At 40.9% G+C, this 20,390-nt stretch overlaps 1 protein-coding gene across 19 annotated transcripts in view; it reads right to left on the bottom strand.

Annotated features, from left to right (window-relative positions):
* DST (dystonin) overlaps positions 1–20,390 on the bottom strand; it is a 471,547-nt gene that overhangs the window by 91,377 nt on the left and 359,780 nt on the right. For all 19 annotated transcript variants that reach the window (XM_073336274.2, XM_078852094.1, XM_078852090.1 and 16 more), the window contains 4 exons: positions 18,045–18,174; positions 12,792–12,991; positions 10,315–10,810; positions 7,974–9,442 (listed from right to left, as the gene is read on the bottom strand). In XM_073336274.2, coding sequence (XP_073192375.2) covers positions 7,974–9,442; positions 10,315–10,810; positions 12,792–12,991; positions 18,045–18,174 — 2,295 coding nt within the window. The remainder of the gene's footprint in view (positions 1–7,973; positions 9,443–10,314; positions 10,811–12,791; positions 12,992–18,044; positions 18,175–20,390) is intronic.

The raw sequence follows: 20,390 nt of genomic DNA on the forward strand, positions 1-20,390 counted from the left end.
AATGTTGAAACTGACAAGGCACAGCTTAGCTAGGTAACCTAACACCACACATACCAAATTTCCAGAACATTTTTTCAAACAGCCAGAAACAGCACTATTTTGCTTAATTATATAAATACAATCCAGTGCAGTATGTTGAATTAACAGAAATCTAACCTCTCATTTGTTCATCAAGGATTTCTGGTGATGATATGCATAATTTTTAAGCACAGTCTGCAGTTCAACACACAGCCCAACAGTGTCACCTTTTAAAGGGATACTGTTATGTTAAAAATTAAATCTTTACATGTGTCTTTCTCTGTTTTACTTATAAAATCTGAAATAACAAAAAAATTATAAAAAATCAAGTTTGACTTTATTTAGTCTGTCTGTATAGTTTTTATATTTCAAACTGGAAAATAGAAATAAATCAGCATCAATTTCAGCTTTGTTTCTATTCATTTTCACTTTCTAACTCTCCTACAATTGCACAGTGTTGCAATGTCTGAGTTGCAAATGCTATATGGGGAACTTTTAAGTCCGAACAAAAAAAAGCCTATTTCTATTGAAACTAAAATAAAAAATAGTGAAAATGTTTGTTTTAATATTAGGGTCCTGATTCCCAAAATGTTAAACAGGCATTAAAGGAAATCCTACATTTTGTGTCTAAACTACCTGACAATGTCAATTTAAAACAAATGTAAATCCAAAGTGGTTGGAGATTGGCACATAACACACTGATTAAAGAGGTTATGTAGAAGATGCTTCTTCATTAGCACTAATTTGCATACTATTATTGACCAGGGCCCTGTACTGCTCTTGATATTTGGTATCAACTTTAGTGAGAGTTTTAATCATAGATTAAGGGCAGCATATGGCATTTGGTATTAAAACTTAACAGTGAACTATTGAATAAAAATCTACCAAAGTTGTATTAAATAAGCAGTGAACAGGAAATAAAAACAGTACATAATTTTTTGTTATAAGGGCATTTTAAAAATAAGAAAAAAAATGTCATAAAGATATGTATCAGCTATCTACCAAAAGGTAAAAGGGTATGAAACAAATTCTGTCCTTTTTCTTTCATACATTTTGCCTGTTTTTGGTAAGTACAGCTATCACAGAAAATAAAGTCTCCAGTGCCCATAAAATTAAACACTGCCATGACATATTAAATTATGTCAAAGAGAGATTAATCTTAAAACTGAAGTTTCAGGTTTATCTAAATTAGAAAAAGGTAACCTGCATGGTTACTCTTCTGAGGTACCACCAATAGTGTGTATTCCCACCCAAACCAACCACAAACAAAATCCCACTGAATTCAAAGGAAAAGGTACCGTTTTTAAAAGGGCAGAAGCAGGACTGGAATTTCCAAGTTTTGATTTTTCAATGGAAAAAATAGGAATACTTTTTGTGAACATTTTTGTAAAAGGTTTTCCCATTTTTGACCAGGTAAAATTAAGACCTTTTTTGAATAACTTACATCCATAAGTATTAGTTCCTTTCTCATGTTGTTTTTAGAAAATTGGATTGATTAATAATCAATTAATTACCCTATTTTCTTTGGTTTCAGAGTAACAGCCGTGTTAGTCTGTATTCGCAAAAAGAAAAGGAGGACTTGTGGCACCTTAGAGACTAACCAATTTATTAGAGCATAAGCTTTCGTGAGCTACAGCTCACTTCTTCAGATGCATATCGTGGAAACTGCCTATTTTCTTTGTTTACCATATGTTGTAAAGAGAGGTCAACCTTATGAAAGGGATCTAAGATGTTTTATGCAAGGGATCTAAGATGTTTTATGCAATATTTGCAAATCAGTACATTAAAAAAAATCCCTAGATTTTAACTGTTTAGTTAAATATATGAAAATAAACCTCAGATTCTTGAGTAAACACTATCTTGCTTCAATGTCATAGGGAACACAGTCGACACAACCACCAGAAACCAATTAAACTCTTAGTTCAAGCTCATCAACAAGAATATTCAACAAGGTTAAGATTTCTATGAAGTCCAATTAGAAACCACCCTTTTCTAGGCACACTGTGCAAATATGAAGGAAAACCTTTAAGAGTTGCAGCTACTATTTTTTTGGGGGATGGGGAAAGGGAGGGGAAGAACCATCCACTGATGAAAGCTAACAACAATTCTAGGTATTTTCAATGGAAAGTAGGGAAGGTTTGTTAATTAAATTAATGAAGCATTTTGGAAAGATTTTGAGGAGTGAAATAATTTGATGGTTCTCTGAATGAGGTTTTTGTTTTTTTAGATGGCACCTAGCTACGAATTCAGATTTAAACGCTAGAAGTTCTGGGTGATCCCAAAACCAGGAGGTTGGTTTAGGCTCATCTTTAAAGTTTTTTTGTTTTGTTTTTAAAGAAAACAGAAAGTAGAATCAGCGTAACTAAATACAGCAAGTCCACCTACTGGAATTCCCTTTTGTTTCAGATCCATTCATTGCATCCTTTATTTGAAACAAAAATCTGTGACAAAGCTGAATGAAACAAATGCCATAAAACACAAAATGACAGCTACTGTAAGAGATTAAAACAGCTTCGAACAGAAACACCAAATTGTTGTTGCTTTTTTAATCACTTTTCTCTGAATACCAACAGGAATCTTCTTTGCCTGTTTTACTGTCACTGGGCCAAATTCTGCTCTCAGTTACACTGATGTAAGTCCAAAATAACTCTCTCCTGGTTTATTCTGTGAAGCAGCAATTCTGGTACTGTGTTCTAATGAACTCCACTAGACTTTACAAAACTGCCATACAGAAAGCAAATCTTTCACCCAAAATGTAAACATTTCACATTAAAAGTAAGCAATAAACTACATGATTTCAAGTTAATGCAAGCCATACTTCCATTTGCTAGTGGCGGTTAAAGTTGGTGGTACCCATTTTGGATATCACACTACACAGTGACTGAAACAAGCAGATTATCAAGAGGAAATACAAATATGAGTCACTTCACCAATAAGTTTTTCTTTAACAATTGTGAATTTTAATATCAGATACCAGAAAGTATCACAAAGCTCTATTCTTTACTTGCAAAAGTTGGCCAAACCACAGAAGCACCTTTTGGCCCTTTCTGCAAGATCCTTCCATCAAGAGCATAAGGAGTGAATGAGTCTATCCACACAGAAGCAAATTTCTGTCCACCACAGAAGCTAAAGCCATGAAGAACGAGACTGTGGTTTTGCAGCCACAGCTGCACTTCAGAGGAGGTGACGAGATGTGGATGTGCCTGAAAGCGCACCACCATTCAAAGCAGCTGCTGCTGGAGCCATTCTGCCTATGGACTGCTGAGTCAGGGAGAACAGCCCTATGGGAGCCTGGTGAGGACAACCAAGTACACCATCAATTGTAATGGTGCCGCTTACATAGCCCACAGTGCCAGCTCTAAATATTAACGGGTGTGAAAGGGGACTTGGGCATGGCTATACCTTTACCCCTACCTTGCCCAGTCAGGTTCATGTAACCCTGCTCCCACTCCTGCTGGACACTGGGGCACCAGACTCAGCAGCCTTCTTTCCACAAGAGGAGCAACAGCAGCAGTCAGGAGGAGCTTGCAGGAGCAGACTAGAAATCTCCAGGCCCACGGGGCTATTTCCTCGAAGCACCAAGGAAGCCTTCTTGTTCCTGCTTCCTCTTGCCCAGACCAGAACCAGAAGGTCCTGCCCTGGGCATCAAGCTGAACAGCTTCCCATTTCCTATTCAAAATTCATAGGTGTAACCCCACCAGCAGTGTGAAGGAGCTTGCAAAAAGGGCAGAACCTTTGGAAATCCTCCCAAACTGCTGAAAACTTTATAGCTTTTGAACACAATTTTTCAGTGTTTGGTTTTCAGACATAAAATCAAAAAAATCTGACAGAAGTAGACACCCACTTTCTGCAAAACATTTTGTTTACTCAAGGATTCAGTTTTCCAATAACAAAAGTTTTGATCAAAAATTTCCAACCAATCCTAATCTTCATTCAGGTCTGTAATTTAGGTTTATTTTTCTTATTATTTACTAATGCCACTACTAATGCCTCTCCTACCAGTGCAACCCTTCAACTGCCCAGCTTCACTCTCCCTGCCCATTCTTCTTACCCTCCTTGCTCCCTTTTCCCTTGTTCATTTCCTCTCCCCTCAAATTTCCTAATCCCCGCACTCGTGCTCACCTCTTATTTCCATAATCCCTTAATCTTTTCCACAACTCTTCACTCCCACTTCAATTCTAATGTGTGCCCACCCAAAACCAACTAACAAACATAAAACTAATTGTTATAAGTAAAATATACAAGCTTACATATAAAATTTTAGCTTATATCTCTGTGTGTATTTGTGCCAGCTATCACCCTGAGCAGATACTTTATTTTCTACTTCTTTATCACACTTTTTCAGTTTACAAGCTGTTCAGGGCAGGGACTCTGTCTTCCCACAGGTCTGTATAGTGTCTCTGGAGTGTGGAATGCTCCAGGCTGCATTAGCCTGTTGCTTCTTCCTCTCAGGGAGTACAAGCACTGGCATTTAGGCTGCACCCTGAAGGTGAAGGATTGCTTGGGCCTACCTATCATACACCTGTGCAAGAGCAGCTATAAAGTGGTCCAAAGCTGCTACAGTTGCTCTACAAGGATATCTGCTGTTCCACTGTAGTGGTATGGAGCCCACTGGCCCAGAGGGGTAAAAATGACACAAGGCATATAGGAGTGCAAAAAACAAGACCTAGAGTACTATCTTCTAGCTCCCTTCTTTCTGCACGTTAGATTGCCTCCACATGAAGGCCCTGCTTGTTCAGAGTTGTACCACAGGGTGTAGACTTTTTGTGGTTAAAGAGACCTGGAGCCATTTAAATGGCGACCACTTTTGAAAGTTGCAGAGATATAGAAATATCGTATAGATCAGCAGTTCTCAACTGGGGGTCCGTGGCCCCCTGGGGGACCTCAAGCCATTTCAGGGAGGCTGTGGGACCCTGCAGCTTGAACCCAGAGCCTGAGCCTCGCCCCTGCAGGCCCCCCCCCCGGAAGCCCCAGTGCCCCCATCCTGGCGCCCCCACCAGGGTACTGAAGTCAGGAGTCCTGGCGCCCCCCGCCGCAGGGTTAAAGCCAGGAACCACGGGGCTGAGCCCCAAGCACTGGTTGCCCCTCCTCCTGCAATGCCAAAGTGAAGCAGTCCTGAGGGCAGTTCCGCACACCCCTACTTTCTCCTCTCCCTGCCCCCAGGGCCCCGCCCTTTGGCCAGATCAGAGGCCAGAAGCCGGAGTCTGCAGTGTAGGCAGCTGCTGCTCTGGCTCCTGCCATGGAGCAGGCAGCCTGGTTGTGGCTGCTCCTCAGCTCACACAGCCGGTAAGAGCCACCCAGGCAGGGGGACCCAGCTCTGTGGCTGGCAGAGCCCTCGGGGAGCAGTAACCACATGGGAGCCCTCCTGGTGCACAGCCCATGGCTACCCTTCTGCCCATACACATCCCCTAGCTACCCCCTTCCTGCACCCTGAGCTACCCCCTGCCCATACACAGCCCCTTGCTACCCCCTCCCTGCACCCTGAGCTACCCCCTGCCTGCACACAGCCCCTAGCTACCCAGTCCCTGCAACCTGAGCTAATCCCTTGCCCGCACACATCCCCTAGCTACCCAGTCCCTGCACGGAGCTACCCACTGCCTGCACACAGCCCCTAGCTACCCCTCTGCCTGTACACATTTCCTAACTACCCCACCGTGCACCCTGAGCTATCTCCCTGCCCGCACACAGCCCCTAGCTACCCCCTCCCTGCAACTTGACTACCCCTCTGCCCATACACATCCCCTAGCTACTCCCTCCCTGTAACCTGAGCTATTCCCTGCCCATGCACAGCTCCTAGCTACCCATCTGCCCATACAAATCCCCTAGCTACTCACTCCCTGAAACCTGAGCTAACCCCCTGCCTGCACACAGCCCCTAGCTACTCCCTCCTTGCACCCTGAGCTACCCCCTGCCCACTCACAGTCCCTAGCTACCCCTTCCCTGTCCCTTGAGCTACCCCCTGCCCACTCACAGCCCCTACTTACCCCTTCCCCGTACCCTGAGTGATTTTCAAACTTTTCAAGCTGAACCCCCCACCGCACACATCCCAGACAGGCTGGGTGGTCTGCTAAGGTGAGTCAGGGGGTGGAGGTGGCTCTGCCACCCTGGACCCTGCCGTGTGGAGCTCACCCAACCACCACCAGCCTCTGTCCCCCCAAAATAGAAGTCAAACTATGCCTATGCCTGAGGGCCCACCCCTGTCACGGAGCCCCCCGTTTCCCTCATCCCACGCTGGGCCCTGGAGTTTTTATAGCATGTTGAGGGGGGCCTCGGAAAGAAAAAGGTTGAGAACCCCTGATATAGATCACAAATCATAGCCCCAGTTCAACTGCACCAATCTAAGCCATAGCAATTACAGCGCAATCCTTTTGCTTATTGTTTTCCAAGTGTTTTACTAACACTGTTCAAAGAGAAGCAATTTGTTTCTGTTTCTAAATTGATATATACTGGTCATTTCAGAGTTGCAAACAATTTTAATCCTAACAATCTGCTAGAATGTTTTCACAATATAACTATTATTTCAACACTTTTGTATGCATTTATACATTTTGAAAGATCAGCATAGTTCATAGAAGATAAAGTAATTCAACAGTAAAACTGAAACTCTCATACTATGCATGTAAAATGAATCCAGTTTTATATCCTGACACAGTCTTGTTCAGTCCAAACAAGCAAAAAAGCACCCTCTGCTGGGAAAGGTGTACAATTACTTTTCTTCAATTCTAGTTCTCTTTTTGACAATACAACTTAGTTCATGTTATAGAGGATTGTTTTATGATAAAGTAAACCAGAGCAAGCAAGGCAAACGTAAGTCATACAAACTGTGCAGTCAATACTGGATTGAATTTGAAACCATATGTTGCAAAGCTAAACAGAACATTCAGAATGTTGCCATACTGCCACTAGAAAATATATGACCTTTTAAAACACTGTTTATAAATATATGATTCATATAATGTTCTATAGCCATGTTTTTCCAAGGGTGCCCACTTTTATCCAACTACGTGAGTGCTGAAATATCATTTGCTGAAGTTTAATAATAATAATATTGTATGTACCACCTTTCATCACAAAGCACTTTACAATTTATATACATGCAACTTCACTGAAATGCAGCTTTTTCTGACCTGGACAACAGCCACCAATGAGAACACAGTACAACTATAGATAGTAGTGGGGAAGGGGATTTTGGATAAGGACTTCAAGATAAACACCTTAATTTTATGGGAAGAAAATGAGATTTTAATGACATTTCCTGAATTAATTTACACAAGATTCCAACTTAGCGCTGGCTAGAGTGGTGGATGTGGTTTGCAGATGTTTGCAGAAGAGAAGAGGATGTCAGTAGAGCCCAGCTGGAGGGACAGTTGGAGTGAAAGGCTGGAATTGAGGACAGAATGTGCTTAACTGTACTACTGTGACTAGTCCCACTCAAGTGATGAGACTACTCATGACAGTAAAGCTGAGCACACGCATGTTTGTAGGACTGGAGCTAACTGCAGCCATGGGGGAGGCAGTGGGTCCATGTGATGTATGGGTAAGTCTAGTGAAGCACCTACCTGGAGATTGTGTGGAGGTCAGTAAGATAAAGCCTCTTAGGGAGGTGAGGTGGGTGGGTTGCATGGATAGAGAAATAGGGATAGTGAGGATCACTGGAGCCTGGAGAAAGAACGGATCAGGGAACAGGAGTTGGCATGCAGGAATGGCAAGCTGGGCTGCAGGAGGATGAGAGTTCACCAAGGTGTGCCAAAGAGGAAAGGCAGGACCCGAGGACAGACAGAAACAGCAGCTCCCGGGCATAGTGATGGGACTGACATGGAGTAGGAAGATTTCTCCTTCGAGCTCCAATCTTAAAACAACCCCTTTCACAACATTAACTGAAGGATTACAGAGTGTTCTACTCAGAAATTGTTTTGTAGTACAGTACTCTAATAATAAGAAAGTGTTCTTCTTACCTTGAATATATTCAGCTGTTGATTAATAATGTCTGTTTCCATTCCAACAGGACCTTGAGATTCTTCATGTTCTTCAGCTCCCCCAAGCAAACTGGAAAATTCTTTTAACTTACTATAAAACTCTTCAATACGACTAATAATTCCTTCCACTTGTTCCTCTCTGGCTTTTGCTCTGTCCAATAACTTATTGCATTGTTTACTTAAAGCCTCTAAGTCCCTTTTAATACCAACTAGATCAGGAGACGCTTCAGTGGCTAACATCATTTTACAGGTTTTATTGGCATTTTCATTACTTGTTATAAGATCTTCCAGTTTTTTGAGGAAATTGTTGATATCCTCTCTTTGTGACCGCAGAGTGTCTAGATCTCTTCCTGCTGGAGCCATGCTATCGAGCTCATCATCAAACTCCGCAAACTGAGAAAACATCTCTCTGATGTTGTTTTGGAAATGGCCAATTCCCTGAAGTTTGGTCTCTAAGAATGAACACTTGCCTTCAACCTGCTGGCTGACTGTACTGTATTCTTGCTCTAAAGACTCAGCTTGCAACAAGAGGTCAGAAACACCTTCTGAGTTGGATGCTTCTACAACCAGTTCCTGGGCAAGTTTTTTTGCCAAGTCCACATGAGGCTTTAAAGTCTGAAGTGTTTTCTGCTGGCTCTGCAACATTGTCAAGTGTTTGTTACTACAAGCCTGGGGTCCAAGAGCATCATGAGCTCCCAGGTGCTCTTTGGCACTTTTAAGTTGCCTTTGGGTTTCCCTGGATGATTCCTGAAACTCTTTTAGCCTTTGTGCCATGTTTTCCAAGGACTCCCTCTTACTATGTAATTGTTCTGTGACCATATCCACTTTCTGGTTCAATGCCACCTTCTCTTCTGTAATGCTTTCTTTATCTATTTGACTGGCATTGAGCAAACTGTCAGCTGCATTATTTAATAATTCCACCATGCCATGGTGTTTGTCTAAGTCCTTTTGCCAGGCCTTCACCTGAGCAATAGAATTCTCTATTTCGACAGGATCTATGACAATCTTTACTTCAGACAGGTTGTTTTGGCACTTCTCTATCCAGGGCTGCAGGTTTTCTACATGTTCTTTGTACTTGAGGGCTTTCTCCAGACAATTATTTAACTTATCTTGCCTTTCTCTTATTTGCTTATTCATTTCATCCCAGTTATTTTTGAGCATGCCAAGCTGAGATTGCAACTCTGCTCTGTCAGCTCCTTGAGTCTTCTGTAGGAGAGTTTCACCTTCTGCAACAATTTTTTCATAGGAACTAATCTGGTCAGACAAGGTCTGCTTAAAATCTTTCTGCTCGCCAATTAATGACTGCAAGGACTCAAGCTTGGCCGATATAGGGTGAGCCTGGTTCAGTTCTTCTTTCTTTTTGTCTAGCCAGGTCTGAAAGTCCTTAGACATTTGTTGGAACTGATGAGAAGTAGCATATGCTGATTGAAGTTGCTGAACATGACTAGCTGCAAGAAACAAAGTAATATACAGTGTCATTTTTACAACTAGCTACTGACCAAAATTGTGGTGACTAATTTCTAACCAAAAGAAAATATTTTTGTTCTGAGTAATATATATTTATAGTAGTTTGCCCAATTTATTTTATTACACATCATCCTTCATTAGAAATTGCTGGTTAACACGGAGAGTCAAATTTCAGACAAAATAGTGTATAGGATAATAAAATGTCTCATTATCAGAAATAAACTCCAGGGGAGTGGATCTCAGCCGAGGTCTGAGGCCACCATGATGCAGAGAGTTCTGCAGAGCCAATCATGGCAACCAAGCCCCCTACCAAGGGGTAACCAAGCCTAAGGAGTGCATCAAAACCTGACAAGGTATCTGAGCCCCACTGATGATCATGCTTCAGAGAGTTTAAGGGCAATAAAGACCATTAGATCATCTAGTTGGACCTCTGGTATATCACAGGCCATTACATATCACCCTGATACTCCTGTATTGATTTATATTTAACTAAAGCATAACTTGTGTTTGGCTAATGTTCTGAATATATGCAGAATCTACTGTGAATAGCATCTCATTCTGGTGATTCAAGTTGGCGGAGCTGGGTTTGCAGGCAGAGGTTTAAAAAATACAACTATTGGTTCCCCTGCACCTCAGTTTGGCCCCCTGAAGATCCAGGGTATTGTTTTAGCTTCTTATAGACACAGGAACAAGCTACAAAGTTTGGATCCAAAACACTGGGCGGCTGGTTGTATTTAGGAATATGGCTCAGGCTCATTTTGGTAAACACAAGATATTTTTAAATGACCAGAAAACTTTAACCATTAGTGCTTTGCTTTATTTCTACATTACTTTCTTCCCCCTTAATACTAACCTGCTTTTTGCTCAATATCCGTAAATGGTTTTAAGATGCCTTCCAATTGCCTAATAAGTTCAGCTTTCAAGTACTCTTCTCCAACCAGCGCTGACAGCTCCTCACAAAGGGCCTGAGCCACTTTTATATTTTTCATTTCCTGTTCTATTTCCTGCTTCATTTCTCTAGCCATTTCCAACTGCTGTTTCACAGCATCAGGGTGTGTACGCACAGTCAGGGTGCTGCTCAGTTTATTATCCAAGCCACTTAGCTTATCAGACAGGCTTCTTAGAAGGCTTTGATACTCTTTGCTTTTGACAATGGCTTGGTCAATTTGACCACATCTGTCACTCAGTTGTCCTGTTAGACCGTCCCATTTTTGTGCCACAGCAGCCAGTTGCTTTTTCACAATTTCATGAGAGGGAGGATGTTCACCTGGTCTCTTCAGTATCCCCTGACCAGCTGTGGTTAACTGTTCATACTGAGGCTTTCTGGTATCAAACTCTTTAAGCAGAATCTGAGGAGAGAGTAAATAAAGATTCATTAACTTCAGAAAAAAGAAAAGGAGTACTTGTGGCACCTTAGAGACTAACAAATTTCTTTGAGCATAAGCTTTCGTGAGCATCAGCTCACTTCATCATATGCATCACGAAAGCTTATGCTCAAATAAATTTGTTAGTCTCTAAGGTGCCACAAGTACTCCTTTTCTTTTTGTGAATACAGACTAACACGGCTGCTACTCTGAAACCTGTCATTAACTTCAGAAAATGTTAAGTAAAAACCTCTGCAACCAAACTAAATTTGTTTTCATTAACAGTAGCTAGTGTGCATTATTAAGCCACAAATCTCCCAATTTAAAGAGCAAGTGAATTAATTTCTAATACACACCAGGAAAGTGTTGTTTTACAAGTATTACATCTAGGTAATCGATTGGGCAGCCAATTCTATCGCTACAGAGAGGAAACTTTCAGGAGTTATAGAAAAAATAAGGCACATTTTCATAGTCTACCTCATTACGAAATGGGAGTTCAATCAGCAGACACAAACATTGAATTTTGTTAATATTATAGAAATTAAGGAACAGTACCAAGTAAAATAATCAGCATTTTGTTTCAAACGGTGTTTTCTTTCCCAGGCAGTTTTGAAATTTGTCCTAACATCAAAGTAGGCGTATAGTAACATAATACTGGAATATATTCTTTTAGCACAGAGAACATTTGAATTGACTCACAGAAGTACTGAATGTATATTGTAAGATTTATTAAAGGTTATATCTGTGGCTCTTAGTATTAATTTTTTTGGCAATAAGTCACAATGCTTAGAGAAGAAGGGACATATATGACAGTTTCATTTTACAGATATTGCAAACCTTTCCTTTTGAAGGCATATAAGGCTCAACTTTTAATGACTGCTAAGTGATACCTAATAGACTCATGCTGGCTGTCTAGATTTTTAATTTTTGTTGTTTGTTTACAGACTGACTAATTTTTTTCATAAAGGTATTACAAGAAAGTTCATTTTTTAAACTCTCTTCTAATCACTGATAACTTACATGGAAATGTCAGTTTCAATCACATTTTGTGCAAAATAGGATTATAACATCTCCTCATGGTTTAGATTAACTGGCAGGAACAGCAATGTTTTGAATCAAAATTCTTAGCTTCTGCTACTTTGTGTGAAGAAGGAAAAGGAGTACTTGTGGCACCTTAGAGTCTCTAAGGTGCCACAAGTACTCCTTTTCTTTTTGCGGATACAGACTAACATGGCTGTTACTCTGTCCTTTGTGTGATTTAACTATGATTTCTTTTTACTGGTGTATGCGGTCACATTTCGCTCTATTTCTGTAACTAGAGGATTTTCCCTATACTTTCACTTCCTTCTTTGTTTCTCAGTGTGTAAATTATAACTGCCTTTTCTCAGTCCTGCATTTTACTTGTTTTCAAATGTTTATTAGCTACAGGCACAATCAAAGGAACAAAACCTCAAAAGAGCACTTTCTAAACAATATAAATTTTGTAAGAGAACTGGTCATAAAAAGTTATTAGCAACTTACACACTCAAATTAATAAAACTTCAAAAGACCATTTGACAACAGTATGGTTAAACCACAACATGGTTAAAACAGAAACGTTTATTTGAGGCTCAGTATTATCAGGTATCTCCCTGTGTTCTGCACATTTTTTACATCTTTTGATCTTTCTTTGTTCTTTTGGGGTTTTTTTGTTTTTGTTTGTTGTCTTTCTATGTGTGTGTGTGTGTGTGAATACTGTAGACATCTGAACTAAATTAGTTACAATATTTACTGTTGTTTTTGTTTGTTGTCTGTGTGTATGTGTGTGAATATTGTAGCCATCTGAACTAAGTTAGTTATGATGTTCACTGATAATTTGTAGTAACAAATTTCTGCTGTGGTGTACACTAAGTTCAAATGAAAAGCACCTTAGCAAAGGGATCAGAAAGTGTTATTCATTTAACATATATTAGCAACCAAAACTCACCTGGACCTGCTGCTTCTGTGTATTCAGCATATTTGGGTCAATTGACAGTGGTCCAAGCACACTGATCATGAGCTCTTTCTCGATAAGCCACTGCTTTAACTGAGCTTCTGTTGTCTGGAACTGGGTCAGGTAATTTGAGGACTCTTCAAGATTTTGTCGTCTGTCAGCTGTAACCTGATTGAGTTCTTTCCATTTGGAATCTATCATAAAATAGAGATAATTTTAATAACATATTGCATGTATGTCTGTAAGATATAAGATTGTATACAAAATATATAAACAGTTCTTTCTAATAACACTACCATGCTTTGTGCATATTAACACCAGATTCCTTGGTGCAATGACTCAGAATATACAATATATTTGCACTCTTCTTTGATTAGACCCATAGTGAATACCTCAATGTAAGCCCTCTGATTAATTTAGTTATGTGGGGAATTTTCAGCACAGTAAATACCACATGTATCTGCAGGACTAAGTCACCATCCCATCAAATAAATCCAAGAGCTCAAATTTAGACTTAAATATTAACATTTTCAAAAGCACCTACGTGACCTAAAAGCCGAAGTCGCATTTTTAAAGTGTGAGTCACCTGGGAGCCTATGTCCCCATTGAAAGTCAATGAGACTTAAGAGCCAAAGTGCCTAAGTGACTTTTGAAAATTGGACTTACCGTAGGTTCCTCAGTCACTTAGGTGTTTTTGAAAATGTTACCCTTAGTCTTTCTTCTTAAACAGAGATGAGCTAGCTAGGTAAGACAGATGGATATAAATGCTCCTTTGAACTTTTTATTACGAACTTCTGAATTACACTGCAATTGAAGTAAAACAATATAGGTACTATATTTCTGCAGAAATCATTACAGTAACTCCTTGCTTAACGTTGTAGTTATGTTCTTTAAAAATGCGACTTTAAGCCAAACAATGTTAAGCGAATACAATCTCCCCATAAGAATTAATGTAAATAGGGGGGATTAGGTTCCAGGGACATTTTTTTTGCCAGACAAAAGACATTATATACATATATAGTAAAAGTTTTAAACGATTTTAAACCAACAATGTAATACAGGTATAAGTTTTAAACAATTTTAAACAATTTAATACTGTACTCAGCAATGATGATTGTGAAATGTGGGTGAGGTGGTGGAGTCAGAGGGTGGAAGAGGGGGGATCATCCAGGTGCTCCTCTTGCTGAAGTTTCCCAACTTGAAAAAACACACCTAGAGATTGTTATTTTGCTTTCCTTTTTTTCCCCCCTTGGTAAATTTCTTTATAGCAGTTCATTACATGACAAACTCCCCTAATCATTTTAGAGCTGTGTTCCCTGTTAGGATAGTCGTCACTAAGGATTTGCAAGCCAGCTTCAATCATTTGGAAAGCTTCAGAAAGGTTTTTGGGAGTCAAATTTCGATGGGTTGGTCTTCTTTTACTTCTTGGCCCACTTCTTCCATTGCTCTCATCACCTCTAGTTCCATCAGATCTTCATTGGTTAGTTCTTCTCCGTGTGATTGCAGAAGTTGTGTAACGTCGGCTTCTTCCACCTCAACAAAACCTGCTTTCTTGGCCAAGCTGAGGATATCTTTCTTCATAACGGGGACAACATCTTTAAATCCTGTTAAGTCACTGACACATTCATGCCACAGCTTCCCCCACACACTGTTCATGCGTGCCTGAGTGACTTCAGCCCAGGACTCACCGAAGTTACCAATGGACTTGTGAATGTTGTAGTCATGCCAAAATTGCTGAATTGTAGGCATGCCTTCCCCATTGGTGCCTCTGAGGAGCTGGTCAAAAGTACAGCGTAAGTAATAAGCCTTAAATGCAGCAATGGCTCCTTGGTCCATGGGTTGGATGAGTGATGTGGTGTTAGGTGGCAGAAAGACACTTTTGACATTTTTGCACAGGTCCTCCATGTTGATTGGATGAGCCACTGCATTATCAATAAGTAATAAAATCTTGAAATCAAGATTTTCCTTGGCACGGTATTCCTTCCACACAGGGACGGCATAGAAAGTCAGCCATTCTGAAAAAATAGCTCCAGTTATCCATGCCTTCTTATTGGATCTCCAAATGACCAGAAGGTATTCCTTTTAAAATCCCTTGAGAGCTCGTGGAGTTTCAGATTGGTACACTGTCAGTGGTTTCATCTTCGTGTCTCCGGCAGCATTACCAGCTAGAAACAAGACTAGGCGGTCTTTAGCTTCTTTAAATCCGGGCACTGTCTTCTCCTCTCAGGAAATGTAAGTCCGTTCAAGCATCCTCTTCCAGTAGAGGCCCTGCTTTCATCAACATTGAAGGCTCACCTTCCTCAATTATTTTCTTGAGATAGTCGGGGAATTTTTTAGCTGCTGCAGTATCGGCACTAGCCACCGCACCGGACATCTTGATGTTATGCAAGTGGAAGAGCCTCTTGAACCGATCAAACCATCCCCGACTTGCCGTGAACGTCTCTGTCTGTGATCCTTCACCTTGGTCTTTCTTCAAATTGTCATACAACCTGTTTGCCTCAGCTTGTATCACTAGCAAACTTAGAGGTATGTTCTGCTGGTTTTGGTCCTCTATCCACACTGAGAGAAGACGCTTCATGTTTTCCATCAAACTACTTCACGATTGACTTATTTTAATAGCACTAAGTGGTATTACACATTGAGCACTAGCCCTGATCTTGTTAGAATTATGAAAACGTCTAATTTAGTACCCAAAGTAATGGTTTTCTTACGGCTAGTGGTACTACTACTACTAGGCACTCCACTATCACTTGCTGGGCATTTTTGACTCATGATGCTGGGTGATACTGAACAATCACAACGAGCTAGAAATGTTCAGGGAAAACTGTACTTGTACTGATGCAACGTAAACAACAATGGCTGTTTACTATAATCTCCTATAGTAGTTTCTGCCCCAATCTGAATGAAGAGTGATACGTAGCCCTCCACCATTATGTTTAAAACAGACTTGCACAGGGCCACTGCAACAATATCCTAGGTCAGTTCCTTGAGCCCCTTCTGTTTCTTGCTCATGCATGTTAGCAGCAACTCCCCTTTCCCCAAATCTCCCTGCAGTCACTAATCAGAGGATTGTCTGCGGCCCTGCTCATGAATTCCCTGAGCTTCTCCTAAAGCAACCGTGTTGATATCAGGTGGGCTATTTCCCAAGGAAAGCCTTGCTGTTAAATGGTGAACTAGCACTCAGCTGAGCCCTCAAGGGTTAATGTAGCCTCACACTCTACAAGGCAGCACTGAGGAAGGCAGGAGGGAGGAGACACAATAGACACACAGCAGAGGCTGCAAACACTTCTCTGAGGAAACTTAATGTGATGATGAACCCACGCTATCCCGCTGGAGCGCACCACTCCCTCCTCCGGACAGCGCATGTACGGCTGCACAGGCGCCGACTTTCCAAAGTGCCGGCGGGTGCTCAACCCCCGCCTCTGCCCCAGGCCCACCCCCACTCCACTCCCTCCCCACGAGCATGCTGCTTCCTCATTCCTTCCCTCTTCCCCCCAGCCTCCTGAACACCATGGAACAGCTGATTGCTGTGGGCAGGAGGTTTGGGGGAGCGGGGAGGCTGCGCGCCTCCGACCTGCAGCCATCAGCTGTTTCAGGGCATTCAGGAGGCTCTGGGGGGGAGGGGGAAGGATGTGCACCACATCCTCGCTCCTCCCCCTTCCCCCCGCCAGAGCCTCCTGAAAGCCACGAAACAGCTGATGGCTGCAGGTGGGAAGTACGGGGAAGGAGGGGGGAGTTTCTGATCCGATCCATGGGACTGGCTGCGGGGTGGGAGGCGCTGGGGGGCTGCCAGCCCACCCTGGTTTCAACCCCCCATGGCCAAACAGTGTTATAAGGAAACACTGTGCACCTTTAAATGAGAATGTTCACTAATAGATCAGGGACGAAACAACAACGTTAACCGGGACGACATTAAATGAGGAGTTCCTGTATCATGGCAATTTTCATTAGTGGAGCTGCCAGTGTTCCACCAGGCACTAGTAAGACCTATGGCTAACATAAAATAAGGGATAAGGAAGTTATTAAAAATGCCTCTAAAATTAATTAGTAAGAACTCAAAATAAGTAGCTGTACCAAATCAGTTGGTGTGAAACAGCGTAGCTTTATTGCTATTACTAGGTTCAGTTCTGTGTTACATTAATTCCTCTATGTCGGACACGCTCTCTGCTCCTATAAGCCATTCCTATCCCTCTCCAGCTCTTGTTTCTCTATCCCCTTTTGTGTAGCTCTTCTACTCTGTCACCTCCTTCTGTGGTACTCTGATTCTTTCTATGCTTTCTTCTTGGCGCTGTTTTATTTTCTCCTTGGCACTAATGTTTTATTTCCTACTCATGTTCTTTGGATTCTTCTTATGTTCCTTGTGTAATCGCTCAAATCTACCTTATGTTTCTCCTCTTTCACGTCATCTTTGCCTATATGTAATGCCTTTGCTCCACCTTCCTACTGTGCCACTTCTCTCTGAGCCCTGCTTGCGCTGTTTTAATTCTCTTTCAAATCATATGGGCTTTGGACCTGTTCTGAGCTCCTTCATAATTTTTCCAATCTAACATTTTACCACCATTGGAATAAATACTGATATTATAGAAATGTATATTAAAATCAGTGAGCGATTGCAAAACTAAACTTTATTTTAAAACATAAAAAATCCATTTTTTGAAAAATGTGAAAAGTATATAGGGCATAACTTCAGTGGCTATTGTCCAAAATTGGAAATTTAAATTTTGGGGGGCAAAATTTAAGGAATCTGTTTTGGAAAATGGCAATAAGCCACTAAAAACCATACATGACAAAAGCCCACTAGGGCATGGAAAAACAGCATGAAGGAAAGCTTTAAAAACAGCCCCAAGTGCTCTTTATATTATACTAATGCTCTAGAAATTGATTTGTCCAAGATAATTTTCTTCATATCCTTACAAAAGGTGTCAGTATATGCATCAACAACTGACCTTCAAGCTTAGCCTCACAGAGTTTGAAATGGATAAATTATAAAGCCTCTAAGAACAGGGGGGCAAATTGTGCTCTCTGTTGCACCAGTATAAATCAGAGTAAGTTCACTGACTTCAGACTCTAGATTTACAATATTGTGCAGAAAGTGGAATTTTGAGCAGCGTTTATGAGAAAACAGGCAAGATAATCAAAATTCTGATAATTCAAGATAATCAAAAGTGACTGGTGGTATGCTGAAATGACTAAAAATGTAGCAATTTCAAAATCAGTCTGAGCCCGAGTACAAGTACATTGCAATACCTATTTTATCAAACATCTGTTTCCATTTGGGTGCCTCAGGAGAATTTGGATTCTTCTCCAACAGCTCTGTCACTTTGTCCTTCAGCTCCTGTACTTTATTTTCACTTTGCTTCAATTCTGTTTCAAATAACTACAAAGAAGTAAAACAATAAATTTAAGTAAGCAGAAAACTAAAAATATTGCACAAATCTTTTTAATTCCAAAATATGATTATGACAAACACAAAAATCCTCATAATTATATCTAGGACTTACACAGTGCTTTTCAAGTCTCAAAGAACTTTACAAAGGTTGGTCATGTATACAGTGACAGGCCATTTTATTAAAAACAAGCAGTGGACTGCTGTAAAATCCCTAATATTAACAACAGTGGCAGAGGACCCTGGAATGAGGAGAACTCATATAAACTAGGTCCTCAAATCCCCATAGAACATAAGAACGGCCATACTGTGTCAGACCGGAGGTCCATCTAGCCCAGTAACCTGTCTTCCAAAGCCAGGTACCCCAGAGGGAATGTACAGAACAGGTAATCACCAAGTGATCTATCCTCTGTTGCCCATTCCTAGTTTCTGGCAAACAGAGGCTAGGGACTCCATCCTGGTTAATAGCCATTGATGGACCTATCCTCCATTAACTTATCTAGTTCTTTTCTGAATCCTGTTATAGTCTTGGCCTTCACAACATCCTCTGGCAAGGAGTTCCAGAGGTTGACTCTGCGTTGTGTGAAAAAATACTTCCTTTTGTTTGTTTTAAACCTGCTGCCTATTAATTTCATTTGGTGACCCCTAGTTCTTGTACTATGAGAAGGAGTAAATAACACTTCCTTATTTACTTTCTCCACACCAGTCATGATTTTATAGACCTCTTTCATATCCCCCCTTAGTCGTCTCTTTTCCAAGCTGAAAAGTCCCAGTTTTATTAATCTCTCCTCATGTGGCAAACTTCCTAGCCTGAACAAGTCCTGCTCCCACCACTGAGATTGAAATCCCCACAGGAGCTCCTATACATGACAAAAGTGAGTAATCCCTATACTTAGCCCCAAGAGGGTAAAAAGGTTCTAGTATAAATATTCTATAATAGCCAAAATGCTGTATTATAGTGCAAAATGTTGTTTACCTAAATGCACTAAAAGAAACGTTTCAAAAGAAGGAATATATATTAATGTGAGTTGGGTATGACAATCAGGGTCCAGACACACCCAGGGGAGAAGGCAGGCAGTGACAGAACCCATTACTGGTCAGTGTGATCCCCAAACTGCATCTAAAACTACAAGTAACCAGAGTTAAAATTGTGCATTCAGCTTTATCTTTCCTATTTCCTGACTTTTGAGTGCTTAACACAACATTAGAATGATTTTTACATTAAATTTCCACCCATTTTTAAAGAAAGAAAAAGACAAAAGAAAAGTCCCTGATTCTATTCCTTCCAGGCAAAGTCGGCAAGGACAAGCTGAGGTCTCTCTGTCTTTAGTAAACTCTGTAATTAGGGCCCACTTCAAAGCACAGTGAAATCAATGGCAAGACTCCATCCAGGCTAAGTACTCATTTATTTATGTGCGCACAGACACACTACTTTAAGTACATATGAGTTAAGGAGGCCCCAGTGCTTGTTATTTCTGAATGTTCAGTTTTAGAAACAAATGAGCACATCTTTTCAAAACTTGGTTTCATTTTTAGGGCTGAATACCAGTCTAATCTGAGGAAATTCTGGTCACCAGATGTAAAGTTATGAACATTTAATGCTGACCAACTAATTCTGAAAAAGTATACAAATTGGGTCAAATTTTGTTTTCGTTCACTGCAACCTCAGTAAAATACTGGATGTTCACAGTCACAGGTGAGGGCAGGATTTTTCCTTTTAGTAGTTGTACACAGAGGCAGAGTGCATTTCCCTTTAAATGTGCACCCATACACAATATGCATGCTCTTACCCTACCTATCATTGTCAGAGAGGAGATGGGGAACTTCTGTCCCCAGTGATGAGGAGGGCTGGGAGCCTAGTGCTGCTTTAGCAATTCTCTTATAATAATTTTAACGGGGGGGGATCTTGAATGGCCATATAAATTAACAAGTATGACACGACGACTGCGAGGAAATCGCTGCCTACCTGTAGAGTAAGTCTCTGCAGCACCACAGTGTAAAAGATCTGTGGAGCTGTAGTGGACTAGCAGTTGCAGAAATGGCTTTCTGTTAGATAGAGCCCTTCAAGTCTTATGTGCAAGCAAATAAACTCATGCAAAAATCGAAGGGATGTTGCATGATCAGTACACCCTCATCTATTTAAATTTGTATTCAAAATTATTCTGACATGAACAATTCCTCTTCTTTTATTTTAGCTATACATTTTG

Source organism: Lepidochelys kempii, chromosome 3 (assembly GCF_965140285.1).
Source record: "Lepidochelys kempii isolate rLepKem1 chromosome 3, rLepKem1.hap1, whole genome shotgun sequence".
Taxonomy (NCBI): domain Eukaryota; kingdom Metazoa; phylum Chordata; order Testudines; family Cheloniidae; genus Lepidochelys; species Lepidochelys kempii.